At 47.0% G+C, this 21,172-nt stretch overlaps 1 protein-coding gene across 1 annotated transcript in view; it reads left to right on the top strand.

Moving 5' to 3' along the window:
* Positions 1-21,172, top strand: part of SUSD4 (sushi domain containing 4) — a 198,797-nt gene that overhangs the window by 112,406 nt on the left and 65,219 nt on the right. Inside the window, exon 3 of the mRNA XM_075542656.1 lies at positions 10,625-10,798. Within this exon, the coding sequence (XP_075398771.1) occupies positions 10,625-10,798 (174 nt within the window). The remainder of the gene's footprint in view (positions 1-10,624; positions 10,799-21,172) is intronic.

Below are 21,172 nucleotides of genomic sequence, written 5' to 3'. Positions count from 1 at the left end.
TTGTGGTTGAGTACACTTGAATCAATGTTGATCATTCACAGGGACCCCTCGTGATGGAGCAGAACTGCCCCATGGAGCTTTCTGGGCTCATCTTCAGAGAAGCAGACTGCCAAGTCTGTGTGCAGGGGAACTGTTGGATGGGGGCCAGCTGCCAACAGGAATCTGAACTTAGCAGACACTTCCAGATGATACTGTTGCTCCCTGGGATGCCAGTGGTGGCTTCCCACAAGCACAAGGAATAAGCCTCAGGTGGTTTCCCTCTGACCAGAATTGAGGCTTGGGAATCACCGGTTACCAGAGAGTATTAAAGAGACTGGGACAGTAGATTAAAATGACCAATCTGACTTGAATGGTTAAAACCTTGTCATTTGATCTCCCCTCTGATACATTTTGTGCTTGATCTGGGTTTTTATATTTTCTGTCTTTTTTTTCATCTCCGGACTTCTTTCTGTTGTCTTTTTTCACGGTTGGTAGCCTTCTGGATTCTCTGTTATGAATGTTCTATGTGTTTAGGTTTATGAAACCCAGGATGGGTGACTCTTTAGAGACAACAACCAGAATAAGGGTTCCTGGATGGGAGGGATATGGGCAGGGGCATGGGGGCAGTAAGGGGAGGTGCTCAAGAAGGACGGAAAGTTCTTGAAACTGATTGTGGAAGCAATTGTACAACACTGCTTGATCTGATGGTGTGGTGTAATGGGGTGGTGTAATGTCTGAATTAGAACCTAATCAAATGGTTTGGAACAAATGCCATCAGGTAGAGCCAAAGCCCCTACCATGTCCAGTGAGCTCATGAGCACAGCACCTGAAACAATGCCCTCTGGTTTCCCTGTGAGTCCACATTGGGAGACAAGAAGTCCCCCACCCCTGCTGACAGTAAGGGCTACTTTCAGAAGGTTGGAGGGGAATTCAAGGTCTCTTAAAAGGCAACAATCATGAAGATCGATTGTATTTATCCAGGATGAAGCAAGAAATCAGGCACGTTGTCTTCTAGGACAGAGCACTGCACCAAATCCAATTTCCCCAATGATCTCAAATCCCCAAATCTTTAAAAGTCAAATTGCTTTCTGAAGCCTGATAAGTAATTACATGGTGTTTTGTTGTTGTTGTTGCTTGGTTGGTGTGGTTTTTGCTTTTGAGAACTCAAGTACAAACCCAGTAGGTTCAGGCACTCCTTCCACAAAACTTGGTTTCTTGTTAGGTGCCAACTGTGGTCCCAACCGAATGACATGCTGCCCGGTCCTGCTCCGTCCTCACCGTTGTTATGTTTGAGCACATTGTTGCAGCCACGGTGTCAACATAGCCTATCCAGGGTCTTCCTCATTTCTGCCTCTCCTGTCCCAGGCCTGAGGTCCTTTCCAGGACACGTCCCAAGTCCGTGCAATGAACCCTTGTCATCTTTGCTTCTAAGGAGCACTCTGCTTGTACTTCCTTTAAAACAGATGTGGGTGTTCTTCAGTCACCCCATGGGGCTTTCAATATGCTTTGCCAACAGCATAATTCAACATGCATCAGTCCCTCTGAGGTCTTCCTTGTGCGCTGTCCACCTTTCAGGTGCGTGTGCTGGGATTGCAAAGGCCGCGGCTTGCATCGGTACTGAGGTGGCTGGCCTTTGTTCATCATCACACTGCACGAGTCCTCCACGCAACCTCCTTGCTCGTTAACACTGGAAAGAAGTAGCGTGCAGCAGTTTTGCCCAATGCACTGTGTCATTTGATCTCGCCGGCGGCTTTCCGTAGTGGCGTTGATTGTAGATCCAAGTAAGATGAAATCCTTGACAACGTCGGTCTTTCCTCCATCAGCGTGATGCTGCTTATTGGTCCAGTTCAAAGGCTTTTCGTTTTCCCTCTGGTGAGGGCTGTCATCCTTGATCTTCATCATATAAATGCTTCAAGTCTTCGTGGCTCTCATGAGGCAAGGCTGTGTCATTTGCATATCTCTTACAGTGAACATGCCCTTTTTGGTCGATCCTGATGCCGTGTTCTTCTCCATGTAGTCCAGCTCCTCAGATGGTCTACTCGGGCTACAGGTGAAAGGACACAACCCGGCACACGCCTTTCCTGACTGGACACCACGCAGTACCCCCCTTGTTCTCTTCGAACACTGCCTTTGAGTCGACGTACAGGGTCCACGTGAACACAGGTGTTCTAGAATTCCCATTCTTCAAAAGATTAAGCACGGTTTGTTGTGATCCAGTCAAATGCCTTTTCACAGTCAGCAAAGCACAAATACCTATCTTTGGGTCACATGTGATTTCCCAGGTCCAGCAACTCCTAGAAATACACTTTGAAGCTGCTCTAAACACTGCAGAGCAGTCCACGGACTTATCGTGAAGCCAGTACTCATTTCACCACCTTCCAAAGGAAGATGCACTTGGCACCCCAGCCCCTCGAGACCTTCATAGCTCCTCCCTGTTTGGTTCACTCATCCGTGTATCCGTTGAGTCACTTTGTACCTGTTGATTTGTGGGGGTTCTTTAGATATACTGAGTATAAGGTCTTTCCTGGTTTCATGTGCTGCAAAGATGTTTAGCCTTTCGTGTGACTTAGTTTTTATACACTTTGAAGTCTCTGTTGGTAAACAAGGGATTTCATTTAAATATCACCAAATTTATCAGTGGTTTTTTGGGGTCTCGTTTGAGAGCGTTTTTCTACCCTGACCACTGTAATATAGTCTAATACATTATCTTCTCGGAACATCATTGTTTTGACTTTCACATCTAGATCCATAAGCCATTTGGTCTTGATTTGTATTTATGATGTCATCCGCATATTGAAAAGACGTTTCCCTCCTCACTGCTAGGGTCACTCTGATGGCATCGTGTCTGGGGCTTCGACGATGCTGTTTGTCATAAAGCAGAGGCCTTATTTCAGGACTCTGTTCTGTTCCGTTGCTTTGTTTTTCTATATTTGCTTCGACCCTGCTTGGTTTCAATGCCTGTGGCTTTATAATGAGGTTTGAGTTCTGATAGGGAAAGTTTTCCACCTTGTAGCTTCTTGGAAGGAGTGCCTTCCCCTGCCCTGTCCCTGGTCAGCTGGCAGTGCGCACCTCCAGCCCCCAGCAGCAGGCGCCCACCCCTGGAGCTGAGTCCGACCCCTGAAACCTGCACCAGCAGCACTGTGCCAGGTTCTTCTTGTTTGTCTCTATCGCTTCCTGCTTCCTCTGCTGGCTGTTTCCTTTTCTACTTTTCCTGTGCCCTGTTCTTTCTTTTCTTATACCAAAAAGCAAGTGCCCTGCTCCCTCCCCCCTCCACACACACTCCGGAGCCACCCACCCCTGACTCTCCACAGTTGGCTGGGTCTGGTGCTCCCTCAGAGCAAGTGTCCCATTCTCGGCACACCATGTTTGCCCGCTCTCACTTGCACGTCTGCTGGGCCACTTTGTGCTTTATCCTTTTCATTCCCACTCAACCTGGGCTCCAATCCCTACACAGGTAGACCCACCCCATCTTGGCCACCACCCACTGCAGGACCACTGGCTCACCTACAGATGGCAGCCAAAGCCTCTGTTGTTCTGTATATCCAGCAATCAGAGGCTCCTGCCCACACTCTCACCTGCTACCATCTCCACCTGGAGTCAGATGGTGAGCAAGGGCCACAGTGCCGCTGCATATTGCCCAGACTAGCATGCCACTCCATCATCTGAATATATGAATGCAAAATGAGAAAAATCCAGGGAGAAGCAAGCCATCAGAGTCAAGAAGTTAATACAACACCACCCAGTGTCTCAAAGACAACAGACCATTTCAGCTTCTCTCTCTCTCTCTCTCTCTCACACACACACACACACACACGACTAGATAGCTCAAACAAGTGACCATAGTACAGGACCAGAAAATCCTCCAGAGGGAGAAATGCTATTGGAACTACTTAATAAGGAGGTCAGAAGATTTATACTTAGGTCTTTTTAGTACATTAAAAAATAGATCAAAGTAAGCCCAAACCTCCCCCAACCCCCAAAAAAAGGAAAAATAGAAAACAGGCAGAACTCTGGAAATATTCAGGGAAAGCAATGCAAGAACAAATTGAAACAATAAATTAGAAATCATAAAAATACCACAAGTAGAAATACAGAAGATTACTATTAAAATTTCAAAATAGATCATGCATTGGAAGGGCAAAGGAGTAGGAATTAATCAATGGAAGGCAGAATTGGTAAAATTGGCAGACCTCTTACTACTAATCTGCAAGAAGAACAATTGAAAAAGCAAAAAAAATTATGTGGGTATACCATCAGGAGGAATAATTTATGTTTGATTGGAACTTCAGACCAGGAAGAGAGCCACAAAAAGTTTCAAGGAAATTATCAAAGATTTGTTAGAAGAAAACTTCCCTAATATCATGAAAGATATGCATTCAGGAAGCTCAGTAGACTCCAAATAAGATAGACCCCAAAGGAAAATCACCCAAGACACGTTCCAGTGAAACTTCCTCAAACTAAAGACAAAGAAAGAAGTGTCACCTACCGCAGAGAACCAATAAGACAGAGCTCTGATTTCACAGAAGCAACCAGGCTGGTAAGAAGGCTATTGGATGACACACATAAAACCCTAAAAGAAAAAAACACTGCCAACCAAGAATTATATGGCCCGCAAAATTTTCCCTCACATCCAGTGATGAAATTAGGCCATTTCTAGGTAAACAGAAATTAAAGGAATTCGTGGAAAACACACCAAGCTTATAAGAAATGCTAAAAGGAGTTCTCTGGACAGACACCCAACAATGGCAGGCAACAATGTGAGATTTGGACGGTGGCGACATCATCTGAAATCAACTCAGGTACAGAAATAGCAGAAACAAAATAAATTTACCAGATTGAAAATGGAGCCAGAGACATCAATTTTTAAATGATTACAAAGCCAAGAGAGGGGACGAATGGTGTCGTTTCAGAATGCCAAATGAAGAGGAAGTCAGCACAATATCAAAATAAATGGGCAGATAATAAATTCCAGGGTAGACTAAAAGTTAATCAATAACCCTTATCTGAAATAAGGAGGGAAACCATAAAGATTCAGTAAACCCTAAAACAATAGCAATGAAGGGAATGAGAAAATCTGTAAACAAAATGAACTCAACAAAGAAATATAGTCAACAAAGAACCCATCAGCACTAAGCAACACACACTGGTGTGCACATACAAACACAGTTCCAGCACACTGCCAGCGGTCAAAGCCACAGGGGTGCTGTGGGTTAAACATTAGACTGCTAACCAAAGAAGGTAACCATTAAAAAAAAAAATTTTTTAAGAAAGAAGGTAACCGTTACTGCCGCAAGCCTGTTTGTTTGGTTTAACCTATATTGCACTATCGTTTCCTACCATTCCCAGCTTGCGAAGACTTTAAAAAATATCATTTAAATGGTTCAAATCCAACGGCCATTCCTCAGGAGACACGGAGGTGTCTGCTCCTATCGAGGTTGGTAGTCTCCGTGCGTCTTAGCGAGCTCATGGCAACGGATTCCTCAGTTAGCCTAAGTGTAAATGTGTTAAATGCACCAACCAAGGAACCAAGAGTGGCAGAATGGATGTGCATATGGATAGCAGGCGCAATTAGAAACGGAAACAGAAATAAGCTAAACACAAGGATAGGGGAAACAATTCAAGAAGCAGCATGCCACTTCTCAAAAAAGTTTGAATTTCATTATGATTATGTTAAATTTAGAGAGAAATTTATGGAAAGTGATATATTTACAATACTGAATTTTCCAATGTAAGAATGTACAATAGTTTTTAAAAAAAAGAATATGCAATTGTCTCCCATTTATTTAGTACTGTAAAAAATTTTTCTAGATAGGTTTTTGTAGTTTCTAAAAATTTCATATATCTTTCCTTGGATTTATGTTTATTGATAATCTGCTGGAGCTATTGCTATTAAATTTTTTCAATTGCTTTCAGATGGAAGTTCATAATGCTTAATCTATTTATAAAATTTGCCATTTATTTATCTGTGTAAGTTTCAGGAGGTGTACACCAGATACATAACTATGCCTTAGGCGAATGATACATTTTATTTATTTCTGGTCCTAAAACCTTGCATTTCACTTTTCTTGCACGTTTGCTGTGAGTCAGGTCACCAGTACCAGATCGAGTAGAAGTAGAAAGATCTTGTCTTGTTCCCTATCTCAAGTGCACTGCTTGCAACATTACTGCTACATGTCTTTTTTTTTTTTTACTTTATCCTTTATTATATTGTAGTTTCCTGCTATTTCTAACTTGCCAAGGCTTTTTAAAATATCATATAAATGGCACTGGACTTTAGCAAACGGTTCTTTTGCATCTACAGAGCTCTTTTTCTCTCTGGTTTTGCTCATGGGGCGAGCTACATTGGTTGATTGTCAGACTAACCTGGCTTTCTTGAAAGGAACTCAATTTACTTATGGTGTTTTCTCCATTTATATTTCTTGCTGGATTGTGTTTGCTAATATTTTATTGATAAGTTTTTACATCTGTGTTGATGAAATGAATCGACCTTATGCTGCACTCAGAAAACAAGGTGTTGTCCCTCATTTCTGTTCTCTGGAAGAGTTTTTATAAGACTGGGGCTTTTTCTTCCTTAAAGAGCCCTTGCAGCACAGTGGGGTACACTTTGGGCTGCTACCTTCAAAGTCAGCAGTTGGAACCCATCAGCTCTTCCCCAGGAGAAAGACGAGGCTTTCTACTCCGTAAAGAGGTACAGTCTCGGAAACCCACAGTGGCATGCTTACTCTGCCATACGCGGTTGCTATGTGTTGAAATTGACTCAATGGCAGTGGGTGTGATTTGGGGGCTAGGGGTTATTTCTTCCTTATGCGTTTAGTGGAATTTCTGGGTGAGACCACTAAGACCTCGAGTTTTCTTCATGGGATGATTTGGTGCTGGACATTGTTTTAGATGTTGCTTTGTTGGTGCGTGCTATCCAGTACAAGCTAACACATAGTGACCCCATAGGACAGAATAGAGTCACCCCCAAAGGGTTTCCTGGGTTCCAAGCTTTGAGGGAGCAGACTGCAAGAGCTTTACTCCCAGGGAGCCTCTAGCAGGTTTGAACCTCCAACCTCTGATTAATAGCTAAACCCTTAGCTCGTGTTCTACCAGGGTTCCTTTAGAGGATAGTGAGTTACCTTAATTCTGCCCCTACTCCGAGGATGTGGCCCTACTGGGGCCACAACCACAAACCTTGGATATTTGACCACGCCCTCTCTACCTAGGTAGGATTTGAATTCCAGTCTCTGATCCCTGGCTACAGGCCGCTCCTCTCACCCAGTAAGTTAGCCCGAGGTCATTCCCTGTGGGTGACTCTTCTTTGAGCGAAGCCCACACGCACTGGGGTTAAAGCCCAAACCAAACCCACCGCCACTGAGTCAAGGCCGAGTGGGGGCTGTGAATTCCATAGACGCCCCATGTGCACAGGTACAGCAAGAGCCCGCTTCTACGTGGGGGAACCCGGGGCCCGAGGACCGGGTCTAAGCATTCTACCATCCTCAGTCACCGAGCTGGGAACCCACCCTTGGACACAAGGCCCTGCATGCTTCTGCCACTGGCCAGCCCTCGTCGTTCTGCCCGCTCCCTCCTTTCTGCAGAGCTTGCCATCTCCCGAACGTGCCAGTTAACTCTTAAGCAACTTGGAAGTCAATCGTGAAAAGAGTTGTTTAGACATCGATTACTGCCAGTGCATCTATTTACAGCCGTGATTTCACAGGCGGGTGCCTTGATAAATGTGTTTTATTTGCTGTGAATAATTTCTGCAGGATGACATGGCAAAAAAAAAAAGTAATTTCACATTTTCCATTAGAAAGAAGTCGGCAGCCGTGTGGCGAGAGCTGTCAATTTTTATCTTGTGACTCCAGGTGGGCGTATGCTGCCCTAATTGGGTGGGGTGGGGTGGGGGGGTGTCAGTTGATCCAGTATAAGAACAACAGTTCCACCCAAACAGGCAGAAAACCCCTTTCCGCCGCCTGATAGGCAACAGAGATGTAAAATGGACTTTCCGAGGCCGGTCCCTAGCCCAGCCTCGAGTGGCAACTAAGAGGCAGCAAATTGGATCCCTCGGGGGAGCTTAGCTGCTCCTTGGGTGCTCGGGAGGCTGCACGCTGGCAGGATCCTCATGTGCCCCTTTGTGCCAGGTGTGCACCGGGCACTGGGCATGAGCACAAAGCCTACTGTCTGGGTGGCCAAGTCCTCGGGTGAGCACTGGCGACCCAAACCTGTTGATGTCAAGATGATGTTGACCAAGGACAACTCCCGTATGTCAGAGTGGAACGGGGCCCCATGGGGCTTCCCATGGCTGGATTTTGCAGAAACGAATCACCAGACCTTTCTTCTGAGGTGTCTCAGGTGGACTTGAATGATCAGTCTTTCAGTTAGCAGCAGAGCCTGTTAACCATTTGTACCACCAAGGGCTCTAATGAGAGAATGGCTGACCTGGGTTTATGCGCATTTAAATTCAGGTGACCCACATAGGGCGCCCCCCCAACCGAGCCTGCGCTTCCCAGCCACTGAGACATGCTGCCATCAGGGAAGCGCTCTTCTTACCTGTGTCTGGGACCCATTGCTGGTAGAGGTTCCGAGGCTCCCTAGGAAACCTCGCCTTATTGTTCACCAAAGCCCCCACCCACTGGCAGCTCCTTCCCTTCCTGCCCCCAAGTCAGGATCCCAAAGGCTCCCTGCCTGCCCCTCACCAGCCCCAAGCTTGAAGGAGCAGGAGGCCAGGGTCCTGCTGAGGGTGTTTCGGTCCTCCGGTGCACTCAGCAGACACTGGGTGTGGGAGAGGCCTGCAGTTTTAATCCACTGAGGTTTCTATGACAGCCAAAGCACTTCTCTTGCATTCCCGAAGAACCAACACATTTCAAACCCCAACCAAACCCAAGCCCCTTGCTGTCCAGTTGCAAAGGCCTCCTGCAGATGCATGTGTGGCCGGGTAGACTCATACTCCGTGGGGGTTTCCGCGGCTGACTTTTCACAAGTAGGTGGCCAGGCCTGTCTTCTGAAGTGCCTAGGGGTGGACTCCACCCTCAAGCCTTTCCAATGGCAGCCCAGCCTGTTACAAGTATACCAACCAGGGCCTCTCAACCCTTCAACCTCAAAACTCACTGCCACCATGTCAGCGCTGAGGGATAGCAACCCTCCGGGACAAGGTAGAACGCCCCTGTGAGTTTTCTGAGACTGTAACTAATAACAGGAATAGAAAGTCCTGTCTTCATTCTGAGAGGAGGCCGGTAATTTCGAACTGTTGACCTTTCAGATCACAGTCCAATGTATAACCACTACATCACCAGGGTTCCTGCCCCGCCCTTAGAAGTGGGAATAAATAGCTGAAACTTCGAAGCATATACTGATAAAATCAAGAAATGGTAAATAGAGCTGTGTCCGTAAGAAATAAAGAAAGATGCCATGTGGTCAATGTGACTTACACCAAGATAGGGTTCATAGGGCCGAGCTTCTGAGGGGAGGGCAGGGCAGCCAGGCAGGGGTGCAGGGGCCTGATCTGCCTACATGGAATAGCTGAGGTAGACCAGGTTTAGGAGTGGATACTTCTAACGTGTCCCTTTCCTCTCTGTGCCATTTCCCGACCACCTGGGCTCCTGGCTCCTCCGACGCCCTGCTTCTGAGCCCTAGCCTTGCCTCCTCCACTCTCAGACACGTGCATTCAGCTCTCCCCCAGTGTTAGGGGGCAGGAAAAGCTGCTTGCTCTGAGCCTTTGTGATTTTGGCAATAATAGATGCTGCTCTATTTTTTTTATCTTTTCAAAACCAGATAAGGTGGACAGGAAATGCTAATCGCAGAGGCAGCCCACCTGCTGCTCTGCAAAGCCTATTTCCTTATCAGGCTCAGTGGCCTCACAGGCAGAGGGGTCAGATTGGGGCTTCAGTGAGGACCAGCCAGTCCAGCTGCCTAGTGATGGCTGGCCAGAAAGACAGCCACGTGTGTAGCCCATAGGTGCTCACTGCCATCAAGTTGATTCTGACACATCCCGAGCCAATAGGACAGGGTGGAACTTCCCCTGTGGGTTTCCAAGACAAACTCTTTGTGGGAGGAGAAAACCTCATCTTTCTCCCAAGGAGCAGCTGGTGGTTTCAAACTACTAACCTTGTAGTTAGTAGCCCAACATGTCCACTATAGTCACTGGGGCCTAGGCTAACCCCTAGGCCTTGCCTTCTCTCCCTTGCTTCCACGGTCATCCTGAAGACCGTGTGGACTATGTTAAGTGCCAAGGGCAGAAAACCAAGTCCCTTTTAGGATTGTACTTGCACTTTCTCCCCAACCCTCTTACTACCCACCTCCTTCTGGGAAGCAGGCACGACTCCTTTTCCTTGGGACCTGGGAGGCTTATGATTTGAAAAAAAGGTACCATTGGATCAGATTGCTGTGTAGGTTGAGACCAGGTCTGACAGTACGACCTTTCTAGTGAAGCTCTCGAACCATTTTAAATTCTGGTAATTCATAACCAGTTGCTGTTAAGGAGTGATTCGTGGGGACCCCGTGTGTACAGACTAGAACTGCCCCCATGCAGACTGTGGCCTCTTGGAAATGACCCGCCGGGCCTGTCTTCCCCATGCCTCTGGATGACATAGAAGTGCCCACCTGTCTGGTAGTGGCATAGCACTTAATGGTTCGCACTCTCATAATCTATCTCCCGACCAAATTGCAGCTTGCCGTATCCCTCAAATTGAAGATGCCGAGATTCACAACAAGACCTACAGGCACGGAGAGAAGTTACTCATCACCTGTCACGAAGGATACAAGATTCGTTACCCCGACTTGTACAACGTGGCTTCATTGTGCCGTAATGATGGAACGTGGGGGAACCTGCCCATCTGTCAAGGTAGGTCCCATTGAGGGGTGCAGGCCACAGAGCCACGAAGCCGTGCGCCCTGCACATGCACCCTCTCTATCGGCGGGTCACTGCCAAGCCCATGATTGGACTGCCCCTTGCGCTCCCTCTCATTTGCATTCCCCCCTCGTACACCTGGTTTGAGACTGGAGGGGGAATGGCTTCTTCTTTCGGATATTTAATTTCTTCTTGACTCCAAAGCCATCAGAAGCGGGTTAAGAACTAGGACACTTGTAACTGGGCTGTGAACACCATGATGGACTATTGTATAGATAACGACACCAGCGGAGCTTTTACACAGTCGTGGTGAGACTATATTTAGAGCCAATTTTACCAAGGCCATTTTCTCCTAATAATGTTATCCCTTTTTATAATGCATGAAGAGTGGGAAAATAATCAAATTCAAATTTCATCCAACATGTGCACACGGTGAATATTTATCTGCTTGCATTTATTTCCGTGGGCCTGACCCAGCACAGAGGGGTCCCCCGTTCGTGAAAGTACACCCTGGAGTTCGCATGAATTCTGATTTTATTTTTTGACATGTGCCTTGAACCCAAGGACCAAGGCGCCCATGCATAATTCATTGTTCTAGGGAGAGGGAGGGCGGTATGAGGTGGCTGCAAGCACTGGCTTGTGCAACCAGGGGCAAATGTAACTTTGTGCTTGGGAATCATGGCTGGCAGGCGCTGCTATTGATTTGCCTGCCCCAGAGTTGGAAATAAATCATGTCCTTACCTGAGCGCGTTAGAGCCCTGGCCCCTGGAAGAAACACATGCCCCAGTACTAGGATGACAGAGGCGGCTCCGACAATCATGCCGCATTCCTGTCTCCCCAGAAGCCTTCTGGGGTGCCAGCATGATAGGCCACATTTGTAAAGGAGACCCACGATTGAGTTCCACTTTCAGAGACTGCCCATGAAATAAGCAGCTGGCTTTTCAGGTCCGGTATGTATTCAAATGAGCCCTACTAACCTCCGATTTGTTTCAGACCCCGAAGCCTGGCAGGGGAATGGCTCCTAATGACCGCACCTCGGACTCCGGCCGCTTCATGGCCTCGTACTTTCCTCTTACCCGTTTGTTCCTCCTTTCTTCCCTCCCCCCCCCCTTTCTGCCACTTAAATACAGCCCACGTTTTCAGGAGGGCCCCCTCATTGTATATCACCTGTCCTACAAGCAGACATTCCAGGGTGCCATCGAGGGAAGCTCAGAGACAGGTTTTCCTATCGCTATGTCTACTCACTGTGGCCTCTCCCCACGACAATCGTCTTCTCGAGTAAAGAGCTCACCTCTTTGGAAGGAAGCAATGGTAATTCCGGGGTAGAATTCTCTTGCCTTCTCTGCAGGAAAGTGCACCACTTGCCCGTCAGGTTGTTGTAACGTGGTGCCGTGGGTATTGCTATGATTCTGAGGTCAGCCACGGTGGACAGGTCTCCGCAGACGTCTAGCTGAGCCAGAGTTAGAAGAAGGAGTAGGGTGCCCCATTCCTAGGGTTCTCTCAGGGCTTAGTCACAGGAAACCTATAAACAGCAGGGGGATACTGTCTGATAACGTACCATAAAATGAGCCCCTCGGCCTGGAAAGCGCTCAGAATGTGACTGAGGAAGAGCTGTCCCTCAAAGGAGAGTCCACCATGATGACATCTGCTGCCGGGCACAACTCCTAGTGAGAAGAAGAGCTGCAAACATCTATTAATCATCAGAACACGGAATGTACGGAGTGCGAATCTAGGAAATGTTGACGTAAAGCAGTATGCATCTCGTAAGCTGCACTGGGTTGACTGGTATTGGCCATCTTGAATCAGATGGCTTCCTGTGCCGAGAATGACAAACTCAAGAAGAATGACGTGGCATTCCTTGTCACGGGGACTTTTCAAGATCTCCTAACGCTGTCTATTTATGAGGATGACTCTTTTTTAAACTAAGCAAAGGTATTTAATCATACAGACTCTGGGTGACATTGAGAAGAACAGGGATTTCAGAACCCGTCACTGCGTTCTTAGAGAGTTTATCCACAGACTGGGTGGGAGGAATTGGTTCAAAAAGAACAAAGGCATGCGGACTAGTTTACAATCAGGACCGCTGACCGTCAGGAATATAACCCTGTACTTACTTAGTGTGAAGCTGGACTACATGAAAAGGAGGGCCATCAGGAGCGACCGAGGGAAGGGTCAGGAGCAAGCTGCCGCATACAGATGACCAGCCCTGCTTGCTGAAGATGAAGGGGACTCATGAAGCCCAAAGGCTGAAGCCTTCACTGTGAATTACAGCTCTCTGTACAGAAAGCAAAACTCCTCACGACTGGGCCAATCCGCAGCATCACGATAACCGGAGAAAAGATCGAAGTTCTCAGGAATTTCATTTCACCTGGAGTCACGATCAACACTGATGGAAACAGAAGTCAAGAAATCAAGCAAGGTATTGCTTTGGGCAAATCTACACACACGATCTCTGTTAGGTGTGAAAAAGCAGAAGTCTGACTTTGAGGGCTAAAGTACACCTGACCAAAGCCAGGTGTTTGCGGCTGGTTTCCCTAGAGTTTCCGAAACTGTGGTGCACACCCCCAGATGGAGCCGTGTAACTGACTGCAGGACTTGTGAAAATTTTTGACAACAGTGAAAGATTTCTGCATGCTCAGTGACCGAAAAGTATCAAAATCAAATGCATAAGGACTCTGAGGTGTTCCTGGGAGCCTGGCTATGTCGCATTGCGAGACTTCCCTAAAGCCCTGGTTCTGGACACACAACACGAGCTCATAGCAACCACAACATCTGTCTCTAGTCGAGACCTCTCTCCCAAACTACGCTTTGTATTTGACGCACTCATTTACGTTTCTGCCTCTATTTCCTAGCACCCATTTTTGTTAAGTCAATTATGACACATATGCAGGACAGTTCACAAGTTTCCCACTCTCAAACCCTTTTCACCCAAGAAATCTTTATGCAACCCCAGATATATAGGTATATCAAGTAAGTATACAAATTAAACATGGCTTTGTGTACTTACTTATGCATGGAATGAATGGTTTTGATAGTATTACACAGCACGGCATCTACATCTACTGCTTATTTTACTGTCTTCTTTTTGGCTATGGGACATTCTCTGTGTTCAGAATCCGGGCCACAGTGAAGTCTCGCAATAGAACAGGTACCAGAGCTGCCCGAAACACCTCAGATTCATTACGCATTTGATTTTGAATTCATTTTGGGTCTCTTAGAATTCAGAAACCATTTACTGTTGCCAAATTGTTCATGACACCCCCCCCCACCTTCCACATTCAGTTATGTGACCCCATATGGGGTTGTGAACCATAGTTTAAGAAGCTCTGGTCTAGAGAAGCAGAAATAGTGAAGCTCATATATGTGTCTATAGAGAGAAAGGAGGCCAAGTTCCAAGTCCACGCGTCAGGTGTTAGGTTAGAGACTCCTCCCCTCTCGGGTAGCTGTAGGGGCAACCCAAGATTGGCAGGTCAGACGGCAGGCTTTTTCCTGTAGAAATGAATGAATCTAAGGCTGACAGGTAAGATGGCAAATTGCTGATGCCTGGCAAGATTTGCAGGTCAGATGAAGAGCCAGATGTAGGATCCAGACCCAGTATGAAACAGGAAAGCGTTTCCATAGTGTCTACTTATATTGGAAGCAGGACACCCCCACCCACTGAGGATTACATTGTGTTAGATCTCACGGAAACACACAAGCCTTGCCACAGTGTCTGCTTATCTTAGAAGCAGGAGAAAATCCCCACCCCCACTTCTGAAGATTACATCCTGCTATATGGCATCATGGGGGTATTAGTACTTATGAACTGCCAAACTACTGAGAATCCTGACACAGTCTTGTTACCATAAAACCACCGTATTTTCAAATGCACTGTGTGCACGTGAGAGTTGGACATTGAATAAGGAAGACCAGAGGAGAATCAACACATTTGCACTGTAGTGTTGGTGAGGAATATTGAACGTGCCATGGACTCCTCAGAACCCTGCACCCTCCCCGAGGAGACACCTGCTCAGTTTTACGCGCTCCTCTTCAAGCTGAGACTCGCTGCTGGGGCAGGAGACCCTCGGCGCTCAGGCTTGATGGAGCTGCAGCTAAGCCACAGTGTCCCAGACTCCCCTCCCTCGGCTGCCATAGACAGCCCAACACGTCTCCGAGCCCCCGGGGGGAGCATAATTGGCCCTTAGTGTGACATTTCATTCTGTAACATTTATTCGCACCTATAGATCCAGGGGCTAATGCCCGGGGAGCCTTCTCTCTATTATCTAGAAGTGCAAATAGAAATCACATTGAACTGCGGAGGGGAAGCCAGTTTTCTCCTGTTATATTGAGGACAGGCTGGCTCCAGCCAAGAGTGAGCGTACCTTTCCTCTCCTCTGATTAAGTCCAGGAATTATTACCCCTTCCATCTCTTGGGGGTGAGGCAGGGGAACTCTGCCAGGGCCTTTTTTGTTGTTTTTTAAATGGGATCTTTCTGTTTGGGAGCACAGTGTCCTGATGCCTCCAGGAGTTGAGGGTCTTAGCTCACCGTTATTTGAGGGGAGTTGGTCCATCAGAGCATCCATCTGCCTTAGAACTGCAGCCCCTCCAGGAGACCGCGGGGCAGCTGCTCGGCCGCCCCATGGGAACTGTGCCCCTGGCTCTAGATGGCTGTTCACTTGCTGGAGGCATTTGCTGGTGTTATGCCTCACAGGATTGATTTTATTTCTGGCTCTCACCCTCACACGTCTTTTTTCTTTTTTTAAGCAAGCATGGTTAGTTTTCAACTCAGAACAGTGGTCATCATGTAAGGCCACGAGGGCTGTCTAATTAGATGGCCTGAGCTCTCCGCCTTTCCAGAAGTGACTCATTCCTGAGGCCTGCGTGCTGGCCAGCTCAGGATGGTGGACAGTTGAGCCGGCCGAACCCAGTGGCGCCTGCCAAGCTGGACAGCAAGTGCCTGCTGATGCCTCACTGGTCTCAGTCCCTCCTGCTGAGTCAGCTACAAATCTTAGGGACTGCCCCCCCTCCCCCCACCCCTAAGACCAGACTAGGACCTGGATGCCATAAGGTGGTCAGTAGCTGAATTGGGGGGAGTAGAGGGCCACAAGTTCCTTCCAAGGTTCCTCTGAGTGTGCTCAAACCTCTTGACAGCTGAGTGCGTTCACCCCTCCCCGCCCCAGGGACTCCAGCCCGGCTGCACAAACCTCGGGCCCTGCAGTGTTTTCACAAGCATGCTGCTGACTCCCAGCAATTTGCCATGAGATCTTCTCAAGATAGAGTATGGAGCAGAGTCCGCTTTTGGAGAAAGGGCTCTGGCGTCTGTTCCTGTGCATAGGATATAATCTGTACTTGGTAATCAGAAGGGAAAACAGGCGTTTTTTATTACATATTATTTACTTCCCACACAATTAATCCACCCCCTGGGAGCACGCAATCTCTGCAGTGTCATTATTCCCTCTGGTGACATTGCAGAAGCCAGTGGGACATTCTATGATCACAGTGGAAGCCGCAGGAAATAGAATTCTGTGCCACTGCAGATGTTCCACGGGCTGCACAGACTTGCAGGGGGAAAGGGAGCTGATGTTTGACATAGAATTCCTGGGTGGTGCAGACAGTCCATGTGCCCGCCTGCTAACTACAAGGCTGATGGATCCACATGTGCTCAGAGGGGCCTTGAGAGAAAGGCCTGGTGATCTACTTCTGAAAACTCGGCCATTAAAAACCGCGTGGACCACTTCCCTAGTTGTTCCCCTGTCCATGATGCCGTCTGCTCACTACACCCTTCTCCCACCGCCTTCTTCCTCCTCTACCAGCATCTAGGAGTGGGTAGAGAGCCTGTGAGTATTAGAGCAACACGGGGGTGGAAGAAGGGGGAAAGTGATGGCAGGGGCAGGAAGAGGCAAAAGGAAACACAGGCAAGCTCTGGGAAGCAAAGGCATAGCTAGGGAGATTAACAGAGATGTGCACTTATGCAAATACATTAATCCATAACATTAGTGGTATTGGCCTATGTCCATATATTTATAAGGCAATACACTGAAACTGCAGATGGGCCCTGGGTCTCAGCTCATACCCTCCCTCAATATAAGAACACTTTGTTCTAACAAATTGGCATTCTGTGATGCTCACACACAACCCTCCCCCCCCCACAGACACAGTCATTGAAGACAAAATGGGTGCATAAGCAGATGTGTTGATGACATAAGATGGTGCCCAGCTGTTAAAAGATATAGTGTCTGGGTCTTAAAGGCTTGAAGTTTAAAAAGCGGCCATCCAACAGTGAAGCAAGAAGCCCACATGGAAGTAGCACACCAGCCAGTGTGATCATGAGGTGTCATTGAGACCGTCAACAGGCATCAGAAGATTCACCACAAACAGTAAACAAACAAACAAAAAATCATTGGTGAGAATGGAGGGGGATTGGAGTGGAGACCCAAAGCCCATCTATGGACAATGGATCATCCCCCCACAGAGGGGTTGCAGAGAGGGGGTGAGTCAATCAGGGTGCAGTAGAGCACTAAGGGGGTCACACAATATACCTCTGTTCCCTGGAGGCCTCTTCACACACACGCCCCTCCCCACCAGCTATCACGACCTCAGTGCCGCCTCCCAATCTCGACTGGATGGGAGCATGTGCAGAGCTATAGGCAAGAGAGAAAACTCAGAACGCATGGAGCCCAGGAACAGGAATGAGGATAGCGATACCAAAAAGGCAGGGGGAAGGGGAAGAGAAATGGGAAGGGAGGGGGCCACCAATTGCAATGATTGGCACATAACCACACACCCCCATCCAGGGGGCAGAACAACAGAAACCAGAGGGAAGGGAGACAGTGGTCTATGTGAGATTGGAAAATAATCAATGATCTACAATCTATCAGGAGGTCACGAGGGTTGGGAGGAAGGTGGAGAGGAGGGAGGGGACAAAAGAGAAGCTGATCCCAAGGGCTCAATGGAAAGTAAATGTCTAGAAAAGAAGGAGGGGATATATGTATGAATATGTCAGATACAATTGATGTATGGTTTGTAACAAAAGTTCTAAGAGCCCCCAATAAAATGATTAAAAAAATTATTCAAGGATGAACTAATATACTATTTATAGCAATTCATTCTAATGATGGTCACTATATGAATTATATGGAGAATATTTCAGATTTGGGACTTTGCATACATATTAAAACTCATTCGCAAGTGATAGGAAAACAAAAACGTTTGGACCATGTTTCTCCTAGGGCACCCAGGAAGCCTCCATCCATTGGAGCTGGTCTGATGGCACCTGGGATCCAGGCTTCCTTGCACCTCGACTGACACAGAATTCTTCACTTAATAGGAGGGCTCCTGACAGCAGTGCATCCCAGCATGTGCTCCAGACCAGCAGCAGTAACATCTCCGGGAAAGCCTCAGGCTCTGCCCTGTGAAACCAAACCCACCCGCTACATCAAGACCATTCTGACTCATAGTGACTCCGGGCCTTAGGAATTAGAAGCTCTGGGGGTAGACTCAAGGAGCCCTGGTGGTGATTTGAACTGTGTTCCGATCCACAAGGTCTGCAGTTTGAAACCACCAGCTAGCTACTCCACAGGAGAAAGAGGAGGCTTTCTACTCCCATAATTCTCAGAAACCCACAGGGGCAGTTCTGCCCGTGCTACAAGGTGGCTATGAGTTGGCACCAACTCGATGACCATGAGTTTGCATTTGTTTGGTGGCGGGGGCTGAGCATGGTCCCACCACTCTGTGGTTTGGCGGGGCTACCAGGTAGTTCAGCTGTCTGCCACACCATAGTCCAAGGTTCCATTGCACTTTCATAGGCGGGCAGACAGGCATTGGATCTATAGTGGAGTTACATTTGGATCAAAACCAAAACCAAAACTCGCTGCCATTGAGTTGATGCCAACTCACAGAGACCCAAAGGACAGCGTAGAAGCGCGCCATGTGGGTCTCCAAGACTGTAATTCTTTTTGTTTGTTTGTTTTAGCATTTCATTCACATGTCATGCAATGCAATCATTCAATTACATCAAGAAGAGTTGTATAGTTGTCATCACATTCAATCCTATAACATTCCCTTTTTCCTCGTATTCATCATTATTCATGTAATTATTTTTTTCTAACTGTGGTAAAAATATACACAACAAAACATTCTCTAATTCCACAACATATACCTGTATAATGCAATACCATTGGTTGTGCTCTTCGTGTTGTACACCATTATTGGTATCTTTTTCTGAATTATTATATCACCACTGACCTCAACTCAATGCCCCTCAGCAACAGCTCTTTCCCCTTCACCCATGGGAACCATCAGTCAAGTGTGTTCGCTTCAGTAGTTTTCTTGACATTCTGTTCACAGATCGTAGACTTCCATGGTTAAATTGAAATTTTAAATGAGTTGTATATACTTTGTCATAATAAGTTCTAGTACTCCCTCCCCACTCCCACATTCATTGTTTGCTCCCCAAAGCCCCTCACCCTCCCACCCACCCAACACATCTCCATTAACCCATTAATGAGGTATTTATTGTCTCTATGCATCTACTCCTTCTGCGCTTCGCACGCTGGGAAAACCAACTGAAACAATAAAGAACAGAAACAAAATAAAACAGAAAGAAGGAAAAAATAATAATATAAAGATACAGATAAAGATTAAGAAGGAAAATACCACCATAAATATTTAAAAAGTCAGAGAAGAAATTTCTGTCGTCGAACAAGCATGAAATACTTGAATCTAGAACAGATTCAAGTCAGTTCAAGAGGGAGGTTAACTGACAAAGTATCATATTAGACCATGTTCAATTCGCCACACTCATGTTTACAATGATCTCTGTCTGATGATAAAGCTCTTCGAGTCCCTTGCCTGTGGCTAGAGGGGATCTGTCAGAGGCTTAATCTGACTAGATACTCCTACGGATGGATTTGGGGCTCCCACCAACCTCCAGAGGCCTACAAACTGGGTGTTCACGGTTTAAGCTCTGATACTTTTCCCTTTGTCAGATTTGGATTTGGTTATTGTTTTCGATCCCCCAAGCTGTGTGCTTCTGTGTGGACTTAGGCGAGGCTTCCTTTCGATGGCTGCTTGTTTAAACACAAGCCTCTAAGACCTCAGACACTGTTCCAATTGAGAGCTGGGCACCATCTGCTTCCTTCACCACCCTTTACTGTAGCTCCCTTATCTTCGGTGATCATTTTATGAAGACGAATATTGAGCAGGGTCATGTTATCAGAACTAACTGTTCTTGGATTGGGGCCAGAGTTAAGTGGGAGCCCCAAATCCATCTGCTTGTCCCCAGCTTATGAACCACTGTCGTTTCTTTGGCAGTTGTATCATGACAAAAACAAAAAACCTACAAGTTCAACAATCAAACCAGAACAAATATACAGAAAGCAGAAGAAACAAAAAAGAAAAACGTTGTCAATCATCCCCCCCCCGGGGTATAAGGCAACTGCATTGATAACATCAACAATTTTTCCAATGACACAGAACTTAAGACACGGTGCATAGGAAGAGTCTTTGCTAGTATGGTCCAACCTCGAGCCACCTCCCATTACTTGCCCTGCACAGATCGCTCTCTGAGTTGATTGAGCTCTGTTTACCCTGAGCATCGGGATTGGTGCCAGGGGAAGACTTTAAATCTTTATGGGAGTATAAAGCTCTGTCTTTCTCAGGAGTGCTGGTGGTTTAGAACTGCTGACTTTGCAGTTAGAAACCCAACTTGTAACCACTATACCACCAGTGGGGGAATCCTGCTTATTGCATTTGGATCTTAACCTGAGCTACCCACCACGACCCCTAAAACCACTGGGACGCCTTCTGTAGCACCTCATTGGTTCTCAGTCCTGACAGTGCATTCGAATTACTTGGTTTGGAGATGGAAGGTCATAGTTCCATGGGACATCACAGTTAATTGTCCTACGCTCAACTGCCATTGACTCAAAGCCACCTTGTAGCAGCCCTGTAGGATAGGGTAAAACTGCCCTTGTGGGTTTCCAAGGCTCTAACTCTTTCCCACAGTAAGAAGCTTCATCTTTCTCCCTCTGTGTGGCTGGTGGTTTCAAGCTGCTGCCCTTGTGGTTAGCAGCCCAACATGTAATCACTACACCGCCAGGGCTCTAGTTCATTGGCCTGATAACATGCTTATTGCTTCTGCTTCACCTCCTTATTCATTATGTAGTGCCTGGGTTCTTAAATGTGTGCAAGTGGCTATTTAAGACATGACAATTGGTCTCTGTTCACCTGGGGAGCAATAGAAAAAGGAGAGTCAGCAATATGAGGAGGGAATGGAGTGTGTGGCTAATTGCCTCTTGAACAACTGCCTCCTTGGCCTTGAGACCAGAACTGAGTGGTGCTGCCTCCCACTGCTGAATATTTCAGTCAAAGAGTCTGTTAAAGAACCCT

This window comes from Tenrec ecaudatus, chromosome 1 (genome assembly GCF_050624435.1).
Source record: "Tenrec ecaudatus isolate mTenEca1 chromosome 1, mTenEca1.hap1, whole genome shotgun sequence".
Taxonomy (NCBI): Eukaryota; Metazoa; Chordata; class Mammalia; order Afrosoricida; family Tenrecidae; genus Tenrec; species Tenrec ecaudatus.
Note: the sequence above shows the minus strand (reverse complement) of the source record. Positions and strands in the feature narration are given on the sequence as shown.